Source organism: Microcaecilia unicolor, chromosome 4 (assembly GCF_901765095.1).
Source record: "Microcaecilia unicolor chromosome 4, aMicUni1.1, whole genome shotgun sequence".
Taxonomy (NCBI): Eukaryota; Metazoa; Chordata; class Amphibia; order Gymnophiona; family Siphonopidae; genus Microcaecilia; species Microcaecilia unicolor.
In genome coordinates this window covers 210,221,155-210,247,336 of record NC_044034.1, presented here as the reverse complement: position 1 = coordinate 210,247,336, position 26,182 = coordinate 210,221,155, and the positions used below count along the sequence as shown (strand labels likewise).

Here is a 26,182-nt window from a genome sequence, read left to right as displayed (position 1 = left end):
CGCAAGATACGGCCTCCAAAACTGAACACAATACTCCAGGTGGGGCCTCACCAACATCTTATACAGGGGCATTAAAACCTCCTTTCTTCTGCTGGTCACTCCTCTCTCTATACAGCCTAGCAATCTTCTAGCTACTGCCACCGCCTTGTCGCACTGTTTCGTCGCCTTCAGGTCCTCAGATACTATCACCCCAAGATCCCTCTCCCCGTCCGTGCCTATCAGACTCTCCCCGCCTAACACATACGTCTCCCTTGGATTTCTACTCCCTAAGTGCATCACTTTGCATTTCTTCGCATTGAATTTTAATTGCCAAACGTTAGACCATTCTTCTAGCTTCTTCAGATCTTTTTTCATGTTTTCCACACCCTCCGGGGTGTCCACTCTGTTGGAAATCTTGGTGTCATCCGCAAAAAGGCAAACTTTACCTTGTAACCCTTCGGCAATGTCACTCACAAATATATTGAACAGAATCGGCCCCAGCACCGATCCCTGAGGCACTCCACTACTCACCTTTCCTTCTTCCGAGCGAACTCCATTCACCACCACCCTCTGGCGTCTGTCCGTCAACCAGTTCCTAATCCAGTTCACCACTTCGGGTCCTATCTTCAGGCCGTCTAGTTTATTTAAGAGCCTCCTGTGGGGAACCGTGTCGAAAGCCTTGCTGAAATCTAAGTAGATGACGTCCATAGCACGTCCTTGATTTAATTCTCCCGTCACCCAGTCAAAGAATTCAATGAGATTCGTTTGGCACGATTTCCCTTTGGTGAAACCATGTTGTCTCGGATCTTGCAACTTATTGGCTTCCAGGAAATTCACTATCCTTTCCTTCAGCGTGGCTTCCATTACTTTTCCAATAACCGAAGTGAGGCTTACCGGCCTGTAGTTTCCAGCTTCTTCCCTATCCCCACTTTTGTGAAGAGGGACCACCTCCGCCGTTCTCCAATCCCTCGGAACCTCTCCCGTCTCCAAGGATTTATTAAACAAGTCTTTAAGAGGACCCGCCAGAACCTCTCTGAGCTCCCTCAGTATTCTGGGGTGGATCCCGTCCGGCCCCATGGCTTTGTCCACCTTTAGCTTTCCAAGTTGTTGATACACACTCTCTTCCGTGAACGGCGCTCTATCCACCTCATTTTCAGGTGTACTTTTGCCAGTCCCTCTCGGTCCTTCCCCAGGGTTTTATTCAGTGAAAACAGAACAAAAGTATCTATTTAGCAAATTGGCTTTTTCGTCATCTTTTTCTACATAGCGTTTTGTTGTATCTTTTAGTCTCACAATTCCCTTTATAGTCTTTCTCCTTTCACTAATATACCTGAAGAAGTTTTTATCTCCCCTTCTTACATTTCTAGCCATTTGTTCTTCCGCTTGCGCCTTCGCCAGATGTACCTCTCTCTTGGCTTCTTTCAGTTTCATCCGGTATTCCTCCCCGTGTTCCTCCCCTTGAGATTTTCTATATTTCTGGAACGCTAACTCTTTAATCTTGATTTTCTCAGCCACTTGCTAGACAATCTTTCCGAATACTGGTGCAATCAACGATACTAGTGCAACTAGACTACTGCAATGCAGTATATGTAGGGTGCAAGGAAGACACACTAAAAATGCAGCAAACAGTCCACCAACATGGTAGCAAGACTGATTTTCAAGAAATCGAAATATGAAAGAGAAACCCCACTGCTTGAAAAGCTACACTGGCTACCAGTCAAGGCAAGGATATTTTTCAAAGCAAGCACCCTAATTTTCAAGATACTATTTGCAATGGCACCCAAATATATGCTTAACATGATTGAACTATCCTCAAAAAATGCCAGTCCAGAAAATAGAAACTACCTACTCCTACATCTACCCAACTGCAAAAACACCATCTACAAAACTATCTACACAGCAGGATTTAGCTACCTGGGTCCCAAATGGTGGAATTCAATACCAAAAACCATAAGAAGCATCACAAATCTCCTCTAGTTCAAAAAAGAAATGAAAACCTAACTCTTCAAAATGTTCTACAGCTAATCACAAAGATATTGTTACCTTCCTTTCAAATCTACCTCTTCAAAAACTATATGAATATCACCAAAACTCTACAACTGAACACAAAAGCTACCACTACCTTTTCCAATGCAAATCTATCTCTTCAAAAACTCTATAACCACACGAACTATAGATGCCCTTTCAACATTGCACACCACTACTGTAACTCCACCAAAATGTAAATTGTAAGCCACTCTGAACCAAAATTTGTTTTTGGATAATAGTGGGATACAAGAATGAATGAATAAATAAATAAAAATCAATCTATGCCACTTAACTACCAAGGGCTTCTCCGGTCTTCAGAACTAGCATAGGCCTCTCTCTCCTTGTAGGTCCTGCTTCAAACAGAACGCGTTATGAAGGACCAGAACAAATTTTGGGGGAAAAAGAGTCTCCCTACAACACCCCCTACAACAGCGTCCTGTCGCAATAAAACTGATGGTTTATCTACCAACAAAGCTGAAGCTGCTCCTAAAATGGGAAAATTAGGTTCTTACCTTGGTAATTTTCTTTCCTTTAGTCACAGCAGATGAATCCATTAACTGATGGGTTATATCCGCCTACCAGCAAGTGGAGATAGAGAGCACTGAAAAACCATAGTGCCTCTTGGACGGCTAGCCCCCAACTGCCTTCAGTATTTGAGATTTCCAAAGCAGAGTGAACCATAAAGGTATAGTAACACAAACTTTCCTCACAGCGAACAAACGCCCCAGAACAGGAGCAACAAAGGAGGGACAATCTGAACCTCCTGTAGTAGAGCATCATGTAGAAATTCTGATAACTGTTTTCCAACTTCTCCCAATGAAATTTATATCTCCATGAAAGATCTGAACAAAAAAAGTCAGACAGGGAGGGTTCATGGATTCATCTGCTGTGACTAAAGGAAAGAAAATTACCAAGGTAAGAACTTAATTTTTCCTTCCTTGTCATCAGCAGCAGATGAATCCATTAACTGATGGGATGTACAAAAGCAATCCCTACTTAGGGTGGGAACAGGCCACACCACAAGCCAATACTTGAGCTCCAAAAACAGCATCCTGCTGCAACATCCAGCCTGTAATGCCGGGCAAAAGAGAGCCGAGAAGCCCAAGTAGCCGCACTACAGATCTCTTGAAGAGAGAGTGCACCCGTTTCAGCCCACGAGGAAGAGATGGCTCTCATGGAATGCGCCTTAAACGCTTCAGACGGAGACCGACCTGAAAGCAGATACGCAGCAAAAATGACTTCCTTGAGCCAACGGGCTATAATGGCCTTAGACACTGGACCTCCATGCTGAGGACCTGACAACAAGACAAAAAGGTGATCAGAAGTCCTGCCGTCATTAGACATCTGTAGATACTGCAACAGCGCCCTGCGGACATCCAAAAGATGTAACTGCCCAAAGGAGTCCGGGAACTCTTCCCTAGAAAAGGAAGGAAGAAAAATGGGCTGGTTCAGGCAAAACGCCGAAACCACCTTAGGCAGGACGGAAGGCACTGTACGTACCGCTACTCCGGACTCCGAGAATTGCAGAAAAAGGTCCCGACAGGACAGCGCCTGCAGCTCAGACACGCGTCTAGCCGATGTGATGGCCACCAAAAAGACTGTCTTAAGAGTCACATCTTTCTCAGAAGCTCGCCGAAGCAGCTCGAAGGGCGAACACTGAAGAACCTTCAACACTAGCCCCAGGTTCCAGGCCGGACAGGGACACCGGACAGGAGGACAGAGCCTAAGCACCCCTCTGAGAAATCTGGCAATGTCTGGATGAGCAGCAAGGGACCAGCCAGCGATAGCATGATAATGCTGCCACTTGCACCCGCAGGGAACTGTAAGCCAGGCCTTTTTGTAAGCCCTCCTGCAAAAAGTCCAGCACAGTTGAGACTATAGCTCGCGTGGGTGTGATCGCCTTTGAAACACCCCACGCCTGAAATTTGCGCCAGAGCCGAGCATAAGTTGCAGAGGTGGACCACTTGCGCGCCTGCAAGAGAGTGGAGATGACCTTATTAGAGTAGCCCTTGTCTCTCAATTGCGCCCTCTCAATAGCCAGGCCGTAAGAGCAAATAGGCAGGGATCCTCCATAGCCACCGGACCCTGAACCAACAAGTTCGGTACCAGGGGCAAATGCACCGGCGCATCCACCAACATCCGGCGGAGATCCGCATACCACGGACACCTTGGCCAATATGGAGCTATGAGAATCATCAGACCTCGGTGCTGTCGAATCCGCAGTAGGACTCATTCTATCAAGGGCCAAGGAGGGAACACATATAGGAGGCCCGAGGGCCAGGGTTGAGCCAGAGCATCCAACCCCGCCGAGTGAGGATCTCTCCTTCTGTTGAAAAAGCAAGGTACTTTGTCGTTTGCACTTGACACCATTAGAGTCATTCCGAGTGTCCCCCATTTGGCATAAATCTGAAGAACGACTTCTTCTGCCAGTTCCCATTCCGCCGGGTCGATTTGATGCCTGCTGAGAAAATCGGCTTGCACGTTGCTCTGACCTGCAGTGTGAGCTGCCGACAGAAGCTGCAGGTGTAGCTCGGCCCAGTGGCAAATCTGAGCGGTCTCCGCGGCCAGGGCCCTACACTGAGTGCCGCCCTGACGATTTATGTATGCCACCGCTGTCGTGTTGTCTGACAGAACCCGGACAGCAAGCCCCTTCAGAGTCTTTTGAAAGGCCATACGAGCCTGGAATATCGCTCTCAGTTCCAAGCAATTGAGGACCACCCCGCTTCCACGGGTGTTCACAGACCCTGAGCATAGCTTCCTTGGCAATGCACTCCCCAGCCTAGGAGGCTGGCATCTGTTATCACCAGGCACCAGGAAGAAAGTGCCAGGGGCATTCCTTGGCGCAGCATCCTGTCGGAGATCCACCACTCCAAACTGAGCCAGGCCGTTAGTCTGCGTTGATATTCCTGGGACATCAGAGACCACTGTTGAAGCAGGGCAATCTGCAGAGGCCTCATATGCGCTCTCGCCCAAGGCACCACCTCCAAGGTGGCCGTCATCGATCCCAACAGCTGGAAAAAGTCCCAGGCTCGCGGGCGAGGCATCCGCAGGAGCAGACGGACCTGATTCTGAAGCTTGCACCGCCTTTGGTTGGGGAGAAAGACCAACCCCGAAGCCATGTCGAACCAGACCCCCAAATACTCGAGAGACTGAGAGGGGGATCAGGTGACTTTTGGGTATATTGACCACCCAGCCTAGCGCCTTCAGGACCGCCACCACTCTGGCTGTGGCAAGACGACTCTCGGTTGCCGAGTCCGCTCTGATGAGCCAGTTGTCGAGATAAGGGTGAACTCTGATACCCTCTCGCCTGAGACAGGCAGCTACTACCACCATTACCTTGGAAAAGGTACGGGGAGCTGTGGCTAGGCCAAAAGGCAAGGCCTGAAACTGGAAATGCTTTCCCAACACTGCAAAGCGAAGGAACCGCTGGTGTTGAGGCCAGATAGGAATGTGTAAATAAGCTTCTTTTAGGTCCAGAGACATGAAAAACTCTCCTGGCTGTACCGCCACAATGACGGAGCGCAGGGTTTCCATGCGAAAATGTAGTACTCTGAGGGCTTCATTGACTCTTCGTAAGTCGAGGACCGGCCTGAAAGACCCGCCTTTTCGAACAAACAAAATAAATGGAATAGCGGGCACAGCCGCGTTCGGCGGGAGGCACCGGATCACCGCTCCGAGGTGGAGCAAGATTTGCAAGGTCTCCTCTACCGCTGCCCATTTTATGGCAGTGCTGCATCGGGACTCCACAAACACGTCTCTCACCGGGGCACCGAATTCCAGTCAGTAACCTCAGGTCCAGGATCCACTGATCTGAGGTAATCTTGGTCCACTCCTCCAGAAAGAGGGAAAGACGTCCTCCTATTGCAGGCAAGGAGGTGTGGACCGGCGTCCCATCATTGTGGAGGACGCCCCTGAACTCCTGGCCTTGAACCGGCCCCTGCAGAACGTTTGTCCGAGCGAAAGGAGTTCCTCTGTTGAAAACGGGCAAGTAGAGAAAACCCAGCAGAGCGCCCCGGGCGATACCTTCGAGCTTCATGGAAGCGAGGTCTGGAAGAGGAGGGAAACACAGAACCCTTGGAAGAAGGCCTCGGCCTATCCTCAGGTAACCTCTGGGGTTTAAATTCACCCAGGTCTTTCACAATTTTCTCCAATTCCTCTCCAAATAACAGGAGGCCCCGAAAGGGTAGCCTCACCAGTCTTTGCTTAGAAGCCATGTCAGCCGCAGCCAAAGAAGGCGGCGGGCGAACACCACCACAGACATCTGTTTAGTCGAAGCTCTGACCAGATCATACAGGGCCTCAGCCAAAAATGACAGGGCCGACTCCATCCACGGGGCAACCTCAGAAAGGGGGCACGCACCATCAGCGGGCTGTTCCACTGCCTGCTGTAGCCAGGAAAAAGACATGCCCGGGCTGCATAGGAACTGCAAATTAGACGCCCTCAAGGCAAGGCCCGTAATTTCAAAGGACCGCGTCAGCTCGGACTCAAGCCGTTGGTCCTGCATGTCTTTCAAAGCGACTCCTCCCTTTACTGGGAGAGTGGTTTTTTTAGTCACTGCTGTGACCAATGCATCCACTTTAGGCATCCCCAAAGGGGCCAAGTGCTCCTCACGCAGAGAGTAAAGCTGACCCATAGCCCTGGCCACTTTCAAAGGCCCATCAGGGTCAGACCATTGAGTAGAAATAAGCTCTTGGATGGAGTCATGCACAGGAAAGGCCCGAGTAGGCTGCTTAGTACTCGCCATCCTAAGATTAACAGAGGCGGCGCCACCACCTTAAGCAGGATCATCAATCGAGAGGGCCTGCAAGGCGTCAGTAATGAGAGCTGGCAGCTCGTCGTGGTGGAAAATCCGGACCGCATTGGGATCATCCAAATCCAGTGGCAAACAGGTACCCTCCTCTGGATCATCCGTCCCTGAGGGCCTGCCAGATCCCTCTGACTCTCCACAGCCCAACCACGGGGGGGGGGGGGGGGGGGGGGGGGGGGAAGGGGTATGCGCCACTTTCAGACGGGGAATTTACCCATCTATGTTTAGCGTGTTTCCAACGCTTGGGGAAGGAAATAACCTCTGAAGTCATCCCCGGGGCATCAACACCCAGAGGGAAGCCAGGAGGCAACGCAGTGTCAGACACCTGCGGCAGAGCTCTTTTCAGCATGAACGCCTTATGCATTAAAAGCACAAACTCAGGGGAGAAAAACTCACCCTGACCCTCCGCCTCCGAATTAGGAGAAAAGGATGTAGGAGCTCCTCTGGCAACCTCTAAACGAGGCGTCCCCCTGCCCTCAGACTCCTCCGCAACCGCGAGGGTCGAGAAATGCGGCGCTTCCAAAATGGCACCCGCTGCCAGCTCCATCACTCGGCATGCTCAAACCAGCGTGAGCATCTAAGGAGCACGTTTTACACAGCCCCGCTGCTGATCTGCATTTACCACAATGGGAGCAGTGCTTAACTCCTTCAGCAGCCATCGTCCGTTTTTTCACAGGACAGGAATATATCAATAAAATGGCAGCTTCATGCCAAAACTTACCCCGATCGGAACGGTGTCCACGGGACCTCCCCAGAGGAGCTGGGCACCACTCTCACCTCAGAAGACCGAGTCAACGAGCTCCGGTCAAGCTGCACAGTACCAGGATCACTGGAAAAAGCCTCAGAACAGCCACGCAGTAAAAGCGCGCTTTTTTTTTTTTTTTTTAAACACTATGAAGAAAGTTGGAGGCAGGCAGCAACAGAGGGACTCCGGGAGGCGGGGGGAATGGGTAAGGCAGGGAAAGGGCAAACCTATATGCCTTTAAAGTGGGCACCACCAGCCACAATACCCCTGCTCAACTGGCAAAGCACAGGAGCCACCCCAGGCAGTCTGAAATGCAGGAGCTGATCAAGCTACGTCTACACCTGCTGGGAGACAGAGAAATACTGAAGGTAGTTGGGGGCTAGTGGTCCAAGAGGCACTATGGTTTTTCAGTGTTCTCTATCTCCACCTGCTGGTAGGCGGATACAACCCATCAGTTAATGGATTCATCTGCTGCTGATGACAAGGAAAGTGGCACTTCCTGACAAAACAGGACTGTGTCTCAGACCTAAGCAAGCCCAAGGCACATTCTTATCCTGCACCTTCTGATTAAGGACCTCTTTACTCATGTGGGCAATTTCAGCAGCCTTCGTTGACAAAGGCCATGTGAGGCCACAACCAACATGTCCTGCAAGCTGTACAATGCCAGCTTTTCTCACCTTCTGTCTTGCCGCACTGCTCAGGAGAAAGAAACCCCCTCAGCTGCGGACCCAGGTGGTAAGCCAACTAACCCAAAAAACAGTCCTCTGTTGGCCCTCTTTTCTCACTTTTTTTTTTTTGTTTGTTTCCCTGCCTGAAACCAGAGGCACTCAAGGAACCCCTCCCAGACTGTGAAGGGGGTGCGGAAGCAAGCTGAAGCAGAAAGGGAGCAAAGACTTTGTTTTTTGTTTTTTTTTGGGGGGTGGGGGGGGGTGGGAGGAACCAGAATATGCACCCCCAAACCACAGACCCAGCACACTGGGTCCCAGAACAGATGGGGCTCAATTGTTTTTGTTTTGGTAGGCTGTTTGTAAATAAGGAACCTGGTTCTGGTGTGGGGAGACCAATTAGGGATTCCCTTCTGGGATGAAATTAAAAAAAAAAAAAAGTGCCCCCCCCCCCTTTTTTTTAAGTTCATCCCAGAAGAGAATTCTTAATCTGTCTCCCCACACGAGAACCAGGATGCACAGGACATCTACTGGAGACTGAGAATAGTGGCTGGTTCAGAGATGTACAGGACCCCTTATAGAGTGACTAGCCGTTAAGCCAGTAACAGGCTAGCTTTTTGTTTTCCTATGGCCTGCCTCCCCCCCCCCCCCCCCGGTCCACCAACCCTGCTCTCTCCTCTACCCTCCCCTCCTTCTCTCCCTGCTCCCTCCTCCTCCAATTTCCACACCCATGTCCAAGCCCTCCTCCCTATTGGGCTGTACTGCTGGTGGGGGCGGGGCTTGGACTTCTACATTCTCAGCATTCCGACTCTACTGCGCATTTGCAGGTGAGTCGGTCACTTGCCGTTTATATGTTTGATGTCACAGCCTTAGTAGTCTCAGTCTTCATCTGCCAGAAAGAGGAAACAACCTACTTGTCTGCACTGGTTTAGAGAACCAATGAAGAAGTGGGGATTAAATGAAACTGTACCCAGTGAGGCATGAGTCCACCTTAACTGCTGCCCAGCAAACCCTAGGCACCACCACCATACCCTGTGGCCAAGAAACCCTAGACACTACCACCAACCCCTGTGCTTTAGAAACCACACAGTCCCATCAACATCTGCCTCCTTATATATGAAAAGAGAGTTTACTTACATCAACACTGCTCTGTCTCTACACAAAGGAAAGAAAAATAATAAAACAAAGCATAACTGACAACTATGTCCACGGAACATGACATGTTATATTAACTAATAACAAAAAAGATGCAGCAAATTTAATGTAAATAACCTACCACTAATAAGTAAATTTGCTTCCATCCAAACACTATGTAATGCATATTTTAAAGTAGAAGAAAAAAAGCCTACAATTTTCACTGCTCTCAATCCCCTCTGTAAAGGACAGCTGAGCCGTGACTTACAATCATTGGCTCAAAAGCTCGTCTTATACTCACACATAGTGTAAACAATTCTCACAATTTTACCAAACTAGTGCAATTAGAACTTCTACTACTACTTAACATTTCTAAAGCGCTACTAGGGTTACGCAGCGCTGTACAGTTTAACAAAGAAGGACAGTCCCTGCTCAAAGGAGCTTACAATCTAAAGGACGAAATGTCAAGTTGGGGCAGTCTAGATTTCCTGAATAGAGGTATAATGGTTAGGTGCCGAATGCGACATTGAAGAGGTGGGCTTTGAGCAAGGATTTGAAGATGGGCAGGGAGGGGGCCTGGCGAATGGGCTCAGGGAGTTTATTCCAAGCATGGGGTGAGGCAAGGCAGAAAGGGCGGAGCCTGGAGTTGGCGGTGGTGGAGAAGGGTACTGAAAGGAGGGATTTGTCTTGAGAGCAGAGGTTGCGGGTAGGAACGTAAGGGGAGATGAGGGTAGAGAGGTAGGGAGGGGCTGCAGATCGAGTGCATTTGAAGGTTATTAGGAGAAGCTTGAACTGTATGCTGTACCTGATCGGAAGCCAGTGAAGTGACTTGAGTAGAGGGGTGATATGAGTATATCGGTCCAGACGGAAGATAAGACGTGTAGCAGAGTTCTGAACGGACTGAAGGGGGGATAGATGGCTAAGTGGGAGGCCAGTGAGGAGTAGGTTGCAGTAGTCAAGGCGAGAGGTAATGAGAGAATGGATGAGAGTTCGGGTGGTGTGCTCAGATAGGAAAGGGCGAATTTTGCTGATGTTATAGAGAAAGAAGCAACAGGTCTTGGCTATCTGCTGGATATGCACAGAGAAGGAGAGGGAGGAGTCGAAGATGACTCCGAGGTTGCGGGCAGATGAGACGGGGAGGATGAGGGTGTTATCAACTGAGATAGAGAGTGGAGGGAGAGGAGAAGTGGGTTTGGGTGGAAAGACAATAAGCTCGGTCTTGGCCATGTTCAGTTTCAGGAGGCGGTTGGACATCCAGGCAGCAATGTCGGATAAGCAGGCCGAAACTTTGGCCTAGGTTTCCGCTTCTGACTAAATACTTTAGAGCCTGTTGGATTGAATATAAATATAGACTGATACATTTATAAGCTTAGTGGACTTTGAAAATCAAAGATGTGGAGATATGAATGAAAGTGGGATTATATAATGTTCAATTCTTTATTTTCAGCTATGAAGAGTAATGCGCTGAACCGGATGTGGCATTAAAAGATGTGTTTAGCAGAACAGGGGACACTACTGAGAAGTTTGAGACTAAATGCACAATTGTTTTGTGATATGAAACACTGATTTGTTAAAAACGATTGTAAGACTTGTTTACAGTGTGAGAACGTAAAAGGAGTTTTGAGCCAGTAATTATAAGCTGCAGCTCAATGCCATTCTGTACAAGGTAAAATTATGTATCATACCTGATAATTTTCTTTCCATTAATCATAGCTGATCAATCCATAGACTGGTGGGTTGTGTCCATCTACCAGCAGGTGGAGATAGAGAGCAATCCTTTTGCCTCCCTATATGTGGTCATGTGCTGCCGGAAACTCCTCAGTATGTCGATATCAAAGCTCCATCCGCAGGACTCAGCACTTAGAGAATTACACCCACAAAGGGACACTCTGCCCAACTCACCACCGCCGAAACGGGGGAGGGGAATTAACCCAGCTCATCTCCACACAAGTGGGGGAGGGGAATCCGTCCAGCTCATCCCTGCGGAGCGGGGGAGGGACACCACCCCGCCGATGCGGGGGGATCTGGCTTATCCTGCAACCGCAACCATGGGAGGAGCTGACACCCTAACACCGCCGAACCGGGAGGAGTACAAAGCTGCCCTACAGCCGCACGCAGCGGGAGGGAGTGCCGGCAGAATTTAGGTCTCAATCCAGCCCCGTAAAATGGAGGGGAGAGGAATGCAGCAGCTCACTGTAGCACAAAATCGTCTCAACTCCTGAAGAATCCAATTGAAAAAACTTGAACACGAAGTCCTCCTGAACAGGAACTGAACACTAAACTTGAACCTGAAATGCAACCAGGATAAAAACAGTACAGATATCTGGGAGGGGCTATGGATTGATCAGCTATGATTAATGGAAAGAAAATTATCAGGTATGATAGATAATTTTACCTTCCATATCATCATGCTGATCAATCCATAGACTGGTGGGATGTACCGAAGCAGTACTCACCCAGGGCGGGACATAGAAATCCCTGACCACAACACTGAAGCTCCAAACTCGGCCTCCGCCCGAGCAGCCACAGTCAAGCGGTAATGCCTGGAGAAGGTATGAGCCGATGCCCAAGTTGCCGCCTTGCAAATCTCTTCCAAGGAGACGGACCCGGCCTCCGCCATCGAGGCCTGCCTGAGCTCTAGTGGAGTGAGCCTTCAGCCGGATAGGCTGCACCTTCCCTGCGGCCACATAAGCCGCTGCAATGGCTTCCTTGACCCATCTTGCCACTGTAGGCTTAGCAGCCTGCAGACCCTTATGAGGACCTGCAAACAGAACAAACAGATGATCCGACTTCCGGAAATCATTGGTCACTTACAAGTATCTGATGATGACTCGTCTCACATCTAGATATTTGAGAGCAGAGTACTCCTCTGGGTAGTCCTCCCTACGAAAGGAAGGGAGACAGAGCTACCGATTCACATGGAAGCGAGAAACAATCTTGAGCAGGAAGGAAGGCACTGTGCGAATAGACACTCATGCCTCAGTGAACTGCAGAAAGGGCTCTCGACATGATAGCGCCTGGAGCTCGGAAACTCTTCTGGCTGAAGAGATAGCCACCAAAAAGACTGCTTTCAACGTCAGGTCTTTCAGAGATGCCCTTGACAAGGGTTCAAAAGGCGGCTTCTGCAAGGCTCTTAGCACCAGATAGAGATTCCACGCAGGTACCACTGAGTGCAGAGGAGGGCGCAGGTGATTAACTCCCTTCAGAAAGCGCACCACATCTGGCTGCTAAGCCAGGGAAGCACCCTTCAGGCGGCACCTGAAGCAAGCCAGAGCCGCTACCTGGACTTTAAGGGAACTGAGCGACAGGCCTTTCTCCAGACCTTCTTGCAGGAACGCCAACACTGAAGAAATTGGAGCAGTGAAGGGAGAAAGGGTGCCTGCCTCACACCACGATGCAAAGGTACGCCAAACCCTGGCGTAAGCAGTAGAAGTAGAGCGCTTCCTCGCTCTCAGCATAGTGGCGATGACCTTGTCTGAGAAGCCCTTCTTCCTCAGACGCTGCCGCTCAATAGCCAGGCCGTAAGACCAAAGGGGGAGGGATCCTCCATCACCATGGGACCCTGACGCAACAGGCCCCGCTCCGCTGGCAACCGCAGAGGGCCGTCCACTGAGAGCCTGATCAAGTCCGCATACCAGGGACGTCTGGGCCAGTCCGGACCCACCAGGATTATTCGGCCCGGATGCTTTGCCACCCGGTCTAGCACCCTGCCCAACATGGGCCAGGGCGGGAACACACAGAGAAGCTCCTGTGTCGGCCACTGTTGGAGAAGAGCATCTACTCCCAGAGATCGAGGGTCCCGTCCTCTGCTGATAAAGCGCGGCACTTGGCAATTGGCCGATGACACCATCAGATCTAGGCTCGGCTGGCCCCAGCGCTTTGTGATGTCCAAGAACGCCTGAGCCGATAGCTGCCACTCTCTGGGATCCAAGGTATGGCGACTGAGAAAGTCCGCCTTGACATTCATGACTCTGGCAATGTGGGCCGCCGACAGCTGTTCCAGGTTCGCTTCCGCCCACTGGCATAGATTCATGGCCTCCTTGGCTAGAGGGACGCTCTTGGTACCTCCCTGGCGATTGACATAGGCCACAGCCATGGCATTGTCCGACAGGACCCGTACTGGCTTCAACGCCAGTACCGGGAGAAACTCCAAAAGCGCCAACCGAATGGCTCTGAGTTCCAGGAGGTTGATAGACCACTTTGCCTCTGCAGGAGACCAGAGCCCCTGCGCTGTCCTTCCCAAGCAGTGGGCTCCCCAGCCCGTCAAAGAGGCGTGCGTCGTGACGACAACCCACTCCGGGGTCAAAAGAGGCATCCCTGCGGACAACTTGTCTGTCCTCAGCCACCAGCCCAGCGCACCGCTGGGTCCAAGGGAAGGCGCACAGCGTAATCCTCCGACACTGGAGTAGAGCGCTGCAGCAGAGAGTGCTGTAGTGGTCTCATATGAGCCCTGGCCCAGGGCACTACTTCCATCGTGGCCGTCATAGAGCCCAACAGCTGCACATAGTCCCAAGCCCGAAGAGGAGAGGCTACTAGGAACTGGTCCACCTGAGCCTGAAGCTTGACAATCCGATTGTCCGGCAGGAACACTCTGCCCACTTGGGTGTTGAAACGAACTCCCAGATACTCCAGGGACTGAGTCGGGCGCAGCTGGCTTTTCTCCCAGTTGATGATCCACCCCAGGGAGCTCAAAAGAGCAATCACCCGGTCTACAGCTTTGCCGCACTCTGCATAAGAGGGGGCTCGGATCAACCAGTCGTCCAGATAAGGATGGACTTGTACTCCTTCCTTTCGTAGGAAGGCCGCGATGACCACCATTACTTTGGAGAAGGTCCGCGGAGCAGTAGCCAACCCGAACGGGAGGGCTCTGAACTGGAAGTGTCGGCCCAGGACTGCAAAACGCAGAAAGCATTGATGAGGAGGCCAGATGGGAATGTGCAAGTAAGCTTCCTTGATGTCCAAGGATGCCAGGAACTCCCCTGCCTTCACTGCCGCTATAACAGAGCGGAGAGTCTCCATTCGGAAGTGCCGAACTTTCAAGGCCCGATTGACCCCTTTGAGGTCGAGGATAGGCCGTAAAGAACCTCCTTTCTTTGGTACCACAAAGTAAATGGAGTAACGTCCCTTGCCAAGCTGATCTTCTGGCACCGGAACGACCGCACCCAGGCGGATCAGATTGTCCAAAGTCTGCTGCACTGCCACAGCTTTGACCGGAGACTTGCAGGGAGAATGCACAAACCCGTGTCTTAAGGGTCGGCAGAACTCTAGCTTGTAGCCGTCTCCGATGACTTCCAGCACCCAAGCGTCTGAAGTTACCCTGGTCCACTCGCCCAGAAACGAGGACAGGCGTCCTCCAATCTGCACTGGGCCATGGACCAGGGCCCCGTCATTGGGTACGAGACCCTGAGGGAGGACCGGAGGACGCACCTCCGGGACGGCGGTCTCTGCGAAAGGAATGCTGCTTGGGGGAGAAGTTCCTCTTGAAGGAAGAGGGGGCAGAGGAGCCCGACTTGCCCGGGCGATACCGACGGGCTTCCTGAAACCGTCCTCTGGAGATACCGGGGCGAGCACTGGCCCGAGCCCTGACCTCTGTTAACCTCTTGCCCTTAGACATGCCGAGATCGGTCACAATTTTGTCCAGCTCGACCCCAAAGAGCAGCTTGCCTTTAAAAGGCAACTTAGCCAGGCGGGACTTAGAGGCGTGGTCAGCAGACCAATATTTCAGCCAAAGCCACCGCCGCGCAGAGACTGTCTGAGCCATACCTTTAGCCGAAGCTCTCAAGACATCATACAGTAAATCTGCCAAATAAGCCAAGCCCGATTCCAGGGCTGGCCAATCAGCCCTCAAGGAAGGATCCGAGGGGGAAGCCCGCTGCACAATCGTGAGGCACGCCCTGGCCACATAGGAGCCGCAAACTTAAAGCAGCCGCCTCGAAGGGCGACCTTAAGGCCGCCTCCAATCTTCTGTCTTGGGCGTCCTTTAGGGCCGTGCCACCTTCCACCGGCAACGCCGTTTTCTTAGTCACCGCAGTGATTAAAGAATCCACGGTAGGCCAAAGAAAGGCCTCCCGTTCACTTTCAGGCAGAGGATAGAGGCGGGACATAGCCCTAGCCACTTTGAGGCTCGCTTCCGGGACATCCCATTGAGCCGAAATCAAGGTGTGCATGGCATCATGCACGTGGAAGGTTCTAGGCGGGCGCTTCGTCCCCAGCATAATGGCGGAGCCAACAGAGGCTGAGGGAGAGACGTCCTCCGGAGAGGAAATCTTCAAAATGCTCATGGCCTGCACTAACATGTTGGGCAAATCCTCTGAGCGAAAGATCCGCGCTGCAGAGGGGTCATCCGCTCCATCTGAGCAGGAATCTGTCTCCTCCAAGGAATCCCCAAAGGACAGTTGGGAGAACTCCGATACGCTGCCCTCATCTACATCAGAGGAGACAGAGTCCTCTAGGGCCTGGAAATCCACCAGAGGGCGTTTGCTTCCGGAGGCCTCAACCCCTTTATCAGACAGGGGGGCAGGGGCAGCGTTTTGCATAAGAAAAGCCTGATGCAGCAGCAAAATGAACTCAGGGGAGAAGCCCCCCGAACTGTGCACTTCTGCAGCTTGGGCCACGGCCCTAGACGCATCCTCAACCGGCGCTCGCAAGAGCGGCGGAGAAACGTGCTGCGCATCCAAAATGGCGTCCGGTGCGAAACTCCGAGAAGGAGCCACGCGGGAAGAACGGCGCTTAACTTTGGCCGCTTTCTTACCGTTGCCCGAATCAAGGGCGACCATAGCATTAACGTCTCCCAGCTCGAGGGCGGCCCAAGAAGAAGCCGTCCGAGCAGAGTGGACCGGCCAACATGGAGTGGGCGAGCAGCGGGGGATGGGCGCTTATGGCAGGAAAAACCGCTGCACCGGAGGAAGAACTGGGACACTGACCGGACTCCAAACTGATGCCCAACAAAGGTGATTCAGGCTTTGAAAACCCCCGCATCTCCGCTAGACGCACACACGCGGTCCGGGGAGCGAATCTTTGCGCCCTCGCCCTCGCCCTCTGACGCCATAAGCCACGTGGAGACCGAACGGGGAACCCCCTGCCCGCTATAAAAAGGTAAAATTACCTGCTTCTCGCTCCGAGCTGTAACAAACTGGTGTCCCAGTGAGCAGCTGCAATAAACGTTGAAATAAACGTTGAAATAAACGCCCTTAAGGACGTCCAAATTTTTTTTTTCAACGGAGCCAGCGGGAGGGGGGAGAAAAGGAGGGACCTGGCACCACCATGTTTGCACTTGCTCAAGAAGAGCCCTCAACCCCAGGTACTCAACAAAACCTAAAAATTAGGCTTGGAGAACATACTGGGGAGTTTCCGGCAGCACATGACCACATATAGGGAGGCAAAAGGATTGCTCTCTATCTCCACCTGCTGGTAGATAGACACAACCCACCAGTCTATGGATTGATCAGCATGATGATATGGAAAGGGACATTACAAAGGTGCTTGGATGACAGCAAATGTACTTATTAAGAGTATGTGTTTAAAAGACATTCCTCACACAGGTAGTTTTCAACCATATCATGTGACTGCACATTGTACCAAGCAGAGTGAGATTGTAGAGCTTTCTGGAAAAAATTACAAATTTCTTCAGCTCATGATTGGTTTCCTGTGCTATGGCAGCCCTACAGTTTCTCTCAGCTTCCATTTAGCCAAAGTATGTAAGAAAACTCCTACAAAAGGAAATGTGGGAAGGATTGTATGACTGGTAGTAAATTGTTGTCTTCAGAGTTATCAGCACCAGAATGCTTTCCATCAGCATCAAATAAGTCAGCTGGTGGGTTGCTCAATGTGCTTATCAGGATAGAAAAACTCAACTTCACCACTGATAGTACATTAGGCGAGAATCAGAGAAAGTTCTTCCAGCTCTACGTTTAACAATACAGATGACAATGAGTAAGCCCCCATAAGAGAGTGTCTTCTTGGGTATAAGACTACTTGAATTCAGGAAAGCATGGCATAAGCACATAAGATGTTTATGGATGAAGGGAAAGCCGATGGTATGGATGGGCAGAATCAATAGGCTGTATGGTCTTTATCTGCTATCATTTTTGATGTTTTTATTTATTGGGCTTTATTAACTGCCTTTATGAAGAGATTAACCAAAGGCGGTGTACAGCAGGTACAGTTTAACATAAAACTTATTGTTAACAGCATAACAATAGAAAAATAACCAAGAACATAAATACAATAAATGAAGTAAACTTGAACACGGTAAACTGATACCGTGAAACAGTATCAGAAATATACACATTTAACAGAACTAGAGTTCAAATACTAGAGATAAAATACAATGTTAGAATACCACCAATAATACTCCTAACTCACTCGCCCTGTCCTTTATCCTCACCTCTTTATTCTCTACCCTTAATTGTTCTGTTTACCTGTCTTATCTAGATTGTAAGCTCTTTGAGCAGGGACTGTCTTTTGTGTGTGGTGTACAGCGCTGCGTATGCCTTGTAATGCTATAGAAATGATTAGTAGTAATAAGCAAGAATTAGAACATTCAACTAACATAGATGATGCTAAAGATTTCCTACAATACAGCTTACCATATTAGCTGAGGGACCAAAAGCAAGATATATGATGGGAACAAGATGAATGGTACAGAGTCAGTTGGGTACCAACATGAAGCCTCCAACTGAGGCTCTATGCTTGAATGTCTTTGGGGATTCTTCAGCAGAATATTGAAAAAAAATTAAACATCTTTAAAATGGCCAAATACCTAACAAGAGAACTAAGAGTAAGAAATAACATTTCTGACAAAGGCCAAGAGGAAAAAACATGAATTCTTTGAGTGAAGAACTGGGCTGGCAGAAAAAGAAAACAGAAGCACACATGCCGACAAGACCAACTCAAACTTTGGTCTGCTCTGTTTCATATGATGTCATATGACCTACTTGAAATATCTATGTGACATGGTAAACCAGTATGCAGAAATGTATAAAATGAAAGAGGAGATTCATATCCAGTCTTCCAAAGAGTCTAGGCACCTGAATTTAAAAATTTGTTTGCTAAGTGTCTAAATTTAGGTATCTTAAAAGTCACAGGGTATCAAAACAGTTAAACATTTAGCACTTATTTTCAATGCTGGGTGCCTAGTTTAGGTGAGCCACAGCAGGCCTATCTTTAGATATGGAGGGATCAAAAGTTAATGTTATAGGTTCCTAAATTTAAAAATGTATTTTAGGTGCCTATGCTTATTGAATATAGGGTCCACGCTTAGGAATCTCTACCAAGGTACCCGGACTCTCTAAATACTGTGAAATTTATCCATATCTGTTAATTTCCTTTTCTCAATTCCTGCTAGACAATTCCAAACCAGTAGATCATGTCCTCTGACCAGCAGATGGAGGCAGAGATGACATTTTCCAGTGGCAATATTGGTAAAAGTAGCAGTGTAGCCTGGGACTTGTCAGAATGCTCTTGCCAAAGCCCCCCCCCCCCAAAAAAAAAAAAAAAAAAAAAAAAAAAAAAATCTCACACCACTGCTCAAAGAAGAGTCCTACTTAGAAATCAAGAGGGAGAACCAAAGCAAGCAGATCTGCAGACGAACTGTGGTACAAATCTCCAAACTCACTATTTTCCTAGGAAGGATTCTGAACTGGTCTAGCAGGAACCACAGAAAGAAATTTATAGGTGTGAATTTCACCTTCCTTTTCATTCTGCTAAACCAATCCAGGCCACTGGGTTGTACCAGAGCTCTTTCCCTCTAGGCGAGGGGGTCCCATCCACTACAGCCCTAACAAAGGAACTGTTGTCCTTGGTCCAAACATTAATTTTGTAATGCTTCACAAAAGAATGCAGAAGTGACCAGGTTGTTGTTCTGCAGAAATCCTTTGGAGACACATGAACTTCTGCCAGGGAGGTCACCTGAGCTCATCAAGAGAGCCCCACCACTTTCCGAGCAAACAGGCCACCCCTACACAGCCTTTAATCCAGTGTGCCACTGACGGCAACTCTCCTTCGTACAGACTATGTACAGCATTAATGGCACCTCTCCTTTGGGCAACACTTTCAGAATTAATTTGTAATCTCAAGATACTGCAATAATGCTTATGAAGAGCTCAAGATGAACTTGCCCTTGAGCTTTCAGAGAACAAAGGCAGTGAAACAACCTGGTTCACATGAAAGGGAGGAACCATTCAAGGATATCAAGTTGCTTGAGAAGAATAAATAGGGATCCCTATATAACAGAGCCTGTAACTAGAGCAGATCATCACCAGTAAGGTCAGACAAAACTCAAGGGACCATGTTTTAAGTCACACTGCGGTAAAACTGCCTACAGGGAGGATGCAGGTGCTTAACCCCCCTCAAGAACCAGATGAGGTTCAGCTGCACTGCTGTTGCCCAGTTCTTCAGGGAGTTGAGGGCCAATCCTTGGTCAAACTCATCTTGGAGAAAGGAAGTGATAGAGGAAAGAACCATTCGCCAGGGGGAGAGTGCCTGGGAGAAAACCACATCTTAAAAAGATCTCCACACCCTGATATAAGCCAAAGAGGGAGAAAGCTTGCATGCCTTTAATAGTATCTCCATCATAGCTAAAGGGCAGCCCTTGCACCTCAGGCAGCACCTCTCAACAGCAAGGCTGTAAGCTAAAAGAGATAAGAGTCATCTATCATGACCAGGCCGTGTTTCCTAGGAAGTGGCAGAGGATGGTCCACATAGCAGGATGACTAAGGATACATGCAATCTTCTACAGCACTGGGCTGACCAGGGGCTAGGGAGGAAACATACAGAGGCTCTTGCCCAGGCCATGCCTGTATCAGGCGTCTATCGGAGTTGCACCTTTCACTGCTCTTCGGCTGAAGTGCGAGCACGGTATTCTTTAAGATGGCTATCAAGCTGAACCTCAGACTGCTCCAAACATCCACTATGAGCCGAAAGGCTGAGCTAAACAGCTACCATCCCCCTAGATCTAGCACCCTGTGCCTGAAAAATCTGCTTGTATATTGTTCACTCCTGCAATATATGCATTCCAGAGATCACAGTGAGGTGGAATCTGCCCAGCTGCCTAGCCAGTGAATCTCTTCAGCCACCTACTTGCTCCTGGCACTTCCCAGCCGGTAGGCATGGGCCACCGTGGTCATATTGTGCAACACCACCTGCACCACCTTTCCTCAGAGCAGTAGAGGAAGCCCAACACCAGCTTGATGCCCTTCTTTCCAGGCAATTGATGAAACAAGTTGCCTCCGCTGCCAACCACATCCCCTGAATGAATCAGCCCTGGCAATGAGCTCCCAAGCCTCTGAAGTTTACAACAGTCATCACCACTGTCTAGTTCAGTAGTTCTAAGGGAACTCACCTCAGTAGATGGGATGAACACCCCTCCATTCCAGCTGTATCTTGAGGCTTGCTGAGAGTAGGAGGAGGAGCTCAAACTGTGAGCTGGGGCTCTACCAAAGCCTCATGTCGGCTCACACCCACAGAACCACTTTAAGGGTCACCACCACTGACCCCAGAAACATGAGATAGACCCAAGTCCTTGGAATCTGCTGTGTGCAAATTGTCTTGGTTCTGCAGCTTGACCATCTACTCATGGGTCAGGAACACTGACCCCTCACTGGTGTTGAACTGCACACCCATGTACTCCACTCTTGCAAGTGAGCCAAGTTGCAGATAATTTACCATCCACCCTGGCCACTCCAACAGTTTAATGACTCTAGCTGTGGCCACACTGGACTTCTCTGGGTCAGCCCGAATCAATCAGTCATCCAGGTACAGATGTACTTGGATTCTATCTTTGTGGAGTAAGGTCACCACTACCACCATGACTTTTGAAAATATCTAGGAAAGCAGTGACGAGACTGAAAGGGAGAGAACCCTGAACAGAACATACTTGCCCTGTATTAGGTAGCACTTGTGGGCTTCCCTGCTGGGAGGTCAAGAATTTTTCAGGCCACATCGAGGCTAAGACTGATCTCAACATCTTCATGCACAAGCATGAGACCCAGAGGAGGCACCTACCCCTTTCAGTTCCAGGATGAGCTGGAAGGATCTTCCTTTCTTGGGCACCAGGAAAAAAATGGAATAGTGCCTCAGTTCTCCAATTAATCACCAGCTCCACAACCTCCAGCTGCAGCAACTGAAGTATTTCCTTGATCACATTGCACTTGAGGGAGGAGCTGCAAGGGAACACCATAAAGACATTGGTGACAAGTTTTGAAAACTAATGCAAAGCCTTGCTGGATCACCTCTAGGACACACTAGTCTGATGTATCGAGGACTCAGGCTCACGCCCAGCCCAAGAGGGACCTGATGAATCTCACTGTGTTCCTCCTGGGCCAGTAAAAATGGTGGCAGCCCTTCTTTCATCACAAGAGCATCTCACCCCTCAAAGGCTAACCCTTTTTCCACTTGGACACTGAACAGCCCCCCAGCAGATCATCTCATGAAGCGAAGGCAGCCCCAATGGCTTGTTCCCTTCCTGAAGACCTTGAAGTGCTCCTTGCCCTGTCCTCTGGCAGGTGCTGCAGGTGAGCTTGCTCCAGGTCTTTCACTAGTTTTCCAACTCTTCCCCAAACAGTAAGCGACCCTTCAAGAGCAGCTTGCTTAGGTTAGTCTCGACCAAATGTGCCATCTGATGCCAGAGCTACTGATGGACCACAATTCCCACAGCCACTGACCACACACAGATGAGGGCAAGATCATATAGCCCCAGACTGTAAGATGGGATGCCTCTGAGGAGGAAGGCAACTGCTGCATCCAGTTGCCACATATTGTTGCCTGAACTCAGAAGCTAATGTCTCTAAATCCCTGCTTCCTGTCATGTGGGTCCTTGAGGGCTGAAACACCCTCCACCAGAATGGTCTTCATGGTCACTGCCTTGGGAACAGGAAACAGCCTCTCCAAATCACTTCTGGGAACTAGACAGAGCCTGCCCATCAACTTGGAACCCCTGAACACCAGGACGAGTTTCCCACTCTGCCAGAACCATCTCTGACAGGAAACAGTTGACACCTTAAAGGGCCTGTGGAACTCCTCCAGTATGGGATCTCTGTCTGCAGACCATGACCATCTGGAGAACTGCCATCACCTGATCCATCAGGGCTGGTAACTCCTTGCTTCAAAGATCTCCTCGAGCTCTAGAGAGTACGAACACTTCAAAAAGAGCAGTTCCCCACCCTTGTCCTTTACTAAGTCTCCTTGAAGGAACTGAGGAAAGATTAGCACCTATTTGTCCTCTGACCCTTCCCCCTCCATTGGGGGTCTTGAGCACCCATGGGATCTACCCCTTTCCCAGGGACCCTTCCAGCAGGGCCAGACCCATGAACTCCAGGCCCTGCCATTCTACTGGGACCCTTTGAACACACTGTAAATGCTGCAGCCACCTAGGCCCCTCCCACTGGACAAGGGTGGTAGGATGATGCACCTCACTTGAGGTTGCACTACCTTGTACTTTCCTGCAAGAAACAGCTAGCCTGTCTCTAACATGACTATCGATCCCGCCAAAACCTGCCTACTAGGGTCAAACAAGCAGGTGGCCTGGAAGTCACACCACCAATTGCACCAGTCTCTGAAACCACTAATGCCCCACCTGCACCCCACACTCAGGAGCCACTGGCTCCTGTAAGCTTAACAACATTTCCTGGGTATGCTGCTGCCTTCCCGCACGCCATTTCACCTTGCCCTACCTGGATCCAGGGAGCCTCCGCAGCTCAGACTGGACCAAACTGAACTATTCCTTTTTTTTCCCCTTAAAATTTTATTAGGCAGACAACCCTATCCTCTACACAGCTGTCCTGTCTTTTGGCTATTTATTCAGTTTCTTTTGGATTTCTAAGGGCTCTGCTAGGAGGGAAGGGAGTCAACATCACAAATGAGGAAGAAGCCTAACAAAATGCATACACTGCCACTAGAAGGGTTCCCTTAGGATTTGTGCCAGCCTGCTCTCAAAGTGTAAGCCCATGGGCTCAAAGAAGTAGAGGACCAAAAAAGGGGGGAGGGGGGAAGCCTTCTCCAACTCAAACAGGGAAGAGTCAATGGTCTGTCGACCTATCCCTGGGAGAACAGCTAGGCCAATAGACTACTCCTGGGCCACAAGTCAGACTGGGAACCTGCAAGTCAGGCCTCTTAGCAAAACTGCTGTATCAGTTCAATCTTCACCATCTGCTGAAATTAGAGAAATACCGACAAGTTCCAAGCTGCATACTACTTGTACCACTGGAAATTGTCTTCTTCTCTACCGCAAACTGCTGGTCAGGGGAAAAACTCACTGGCCTAAACTGATCTAGTAGGATGAAAAGAAATGAACTCTTGATGTTTTATTATTTCAGCTCAACCAATTGAAGAGCATTGCTGTTTGGCTTGCTGAAACGACATTAACTGGCTCAGGAACTGAAAAGTTGACAAAGAAATAACCAAGAGAATGGCATGAGTGAAGCTGATCCTTGATCCTGAATTATAAATGTCAGAAACAGTGGAACCATAGTGGGAAAAAGAAAGCACTGCTGTAGTCTAAAGATAAAGCATTTGAACAAGGACAGAAAAGCATTCAACACCCATATTTCAAGTCTTTCCTAAAGTACCCCATTGCCAGTCTGTTTTTTGGGGATATCTATAATGAAGCAGCATGAAATTGACTGGCAAACAAATCTCTCATGCATATATTCTTTGTGGATATCCTGAAAACCATATCATCAATGGAGTACTCCAGGGTAGCTTGAGAAACACTGCTGTACATCACCTTCAACATGGATAGACCTTGCATTAGTTTAATTTATAGACACCTTCCTGTCCCCATTAAGAATCATCACTAAAGATCAAATATTACAGTAGAAAAAATACCAAAATTCCATCGCATAAGTACTTAATTGAAATTGTACCTTGGGGTCCACTTTGAGTGGAGTATTGCGTTTTATGAAAGATTTCACTACAATATTTCGGCCTATAGAACTAGGAGTCATCATAAGTAGCTGGTTCTTCTGTACAGTATGCAAGAATCCCCTCATGTGAGGAGGGGGGCGTACCACCTGCAACAAAAGCAGAGATTAATAAGGGTCCATAGAAACAACTGATACACATGCAAGACCTTAGCATTCAACAATTCTTAAAGCAATTAATCACTAGTCCCCGTAGCCATAACAGTCTCCACAAGGAATACGTACGAAGTACATCTGCATACAGTCAAGCTAAACCCACTATTTGGCAACACATTTTGGAATATATATATTTTTTTAATGGGACACTGTAGCATCGTGAGGGTTAAATAAAGAAAACTGTTAATCCCGTAATTGATGACATCCCAGGAATGACATCATAACAACAGGAGCATTATTCAGAGGCGTGCATGCACCGGCATTCAGACTGAAAGGGTAGGAGTTGGCAGGATAAACTGCCCGGTGGGCCGTAAGCTATATGAGAAATCATAAATTAATAGATGATTCAATAGTAATGGTAGCTGTTTGAAGTATATTTTCCATGGTGATTTAATTTTCATTTTTTTATTTTGTAGTTCTGGTCTGTTCTCTTGAAGATGCCAATCCGGCAAAAAATGGTTCCATGTCGGGAACAGGAACAGACATATATGAGATTTTGATTTTATCACTGCATCTTTTTGCACTCGCCTATGCCGGTTTTGGGACAGACATTGTTTTGAAGAAGTACACCATCAATATTTGACATCAGCCAGACACATTTAATTTGCAAAATAAGTGACATCCAGATTTGACTGTTAAAATTTTCTTGGAACAGTTTCTAGTATTGGGCAGGCAGGTATGGTGGTGCTATGATGTGTAGTAACGAATATCTGATTTACTGCTGAGGACTTGTCTTTCAGCATAAGGCATTCCGTCACTTATATACTGAGCACTTACAATATTTATTATATAAAGGTAGATTATGTTTAGGAATTTGGGTTTAAATATTTTTAAAAATATATCTTGATTATAAACTCTTAAAACAGGGAAACTCAGGATTGATATTTAGCACATTTTGAATGCCAGGCCTGTTTGGAGGCTCATGAGTCAAGTATATTAGAGACCTAGTGTCCAGGATGTACCTCCTTTCTTGCAGCTTATTCCCTGCATCCCACAACCTGACACTTTTTGCAAGTCATCTACCATAGGCTGCACTATTCAGTTATAACAGATTCTCAGTCAAAACAAGTATTTATGACCTAAACAGACTAAGCATTAATATGTAATCTTAAAACTCATTCTCTGAAGGCTTTTGATTCTTATCCCTCTTTGAACTAATGATGGTTGTGTTTCATAGTGGGTCAGAATTTGGGGAGGCCTGGAACTGCATGGATAGCTGAAGAATAGCAGAATTACTTATTTTCAATTTCTATTCATTTTTATTTTATAAGATGATGCAATATATCAAAGAGGAAGCTTAAAACAATGTGTAATTATAGGAATGTCATCAATAATTAAATACACAAAGTAGTCCAGTTTTATATGAAATCCTATTAATCTAAAACATTTAAATTGTCTTGCAAATGGGTCACGGGCCATGCTCTATTAGAACAGTGTTTCCTGGAGTACTCCTTACCAGTCAGGTTTTTTAGGATATTCACAACGAATATGCATGAACTTGATTTGCATACACTACCTCCATTATATGCAAATATTTCATGCTTATTCATTATGGATATCCTGAAACCTGATTGGCAAGGGGTACTCCAGGAAACACTGTTCTAATAGAGCATAGACCATAACCCAAACCATAGGAGCAGCTGGCCCAAGGACCGAACCCTAGGATGTAGACTATGGACTTCAAGCTGGGGGGGGGGGGGGGGGGGGGGAGGGGGTGTCAGGCCTACCTTACCTATGTCCTACTGCTCCA

General features: G+C 48.6%; 1 protein-coding gene across 3 annotated transcripts in view; it reads right to left on the bottom strand.

The window, feature by feature from the left end:
- INCENP (inner centromere protein) overlaps positions 1-26,182 on the bottom strand; it is a 320,967-nt gene that overhangs the window by 115,223 nt on the left and 179,562 nt on the right. For 2 of the 3 annotated variants that reach the window (XM_030201189.1, XM_030201190.1), the window contains exons 10-11: positions 24,220-24,366; positions 9,362-9,379 (exon numbers count right to left, since the gene is read on the bottom strand). In XM_030201189.1, coding sequence (XP_030057049.1) covers positions 9,362-9,379; positions 24,220-24,366 — 165 coding nt within the window. The remainder of the gene's footprint in view (positions 1-9,361; positions 9,380-24,219; positions 24,367-26,182) is intronic. The other variant, XM_030201191.1, reaches the window with a different exon arrangement.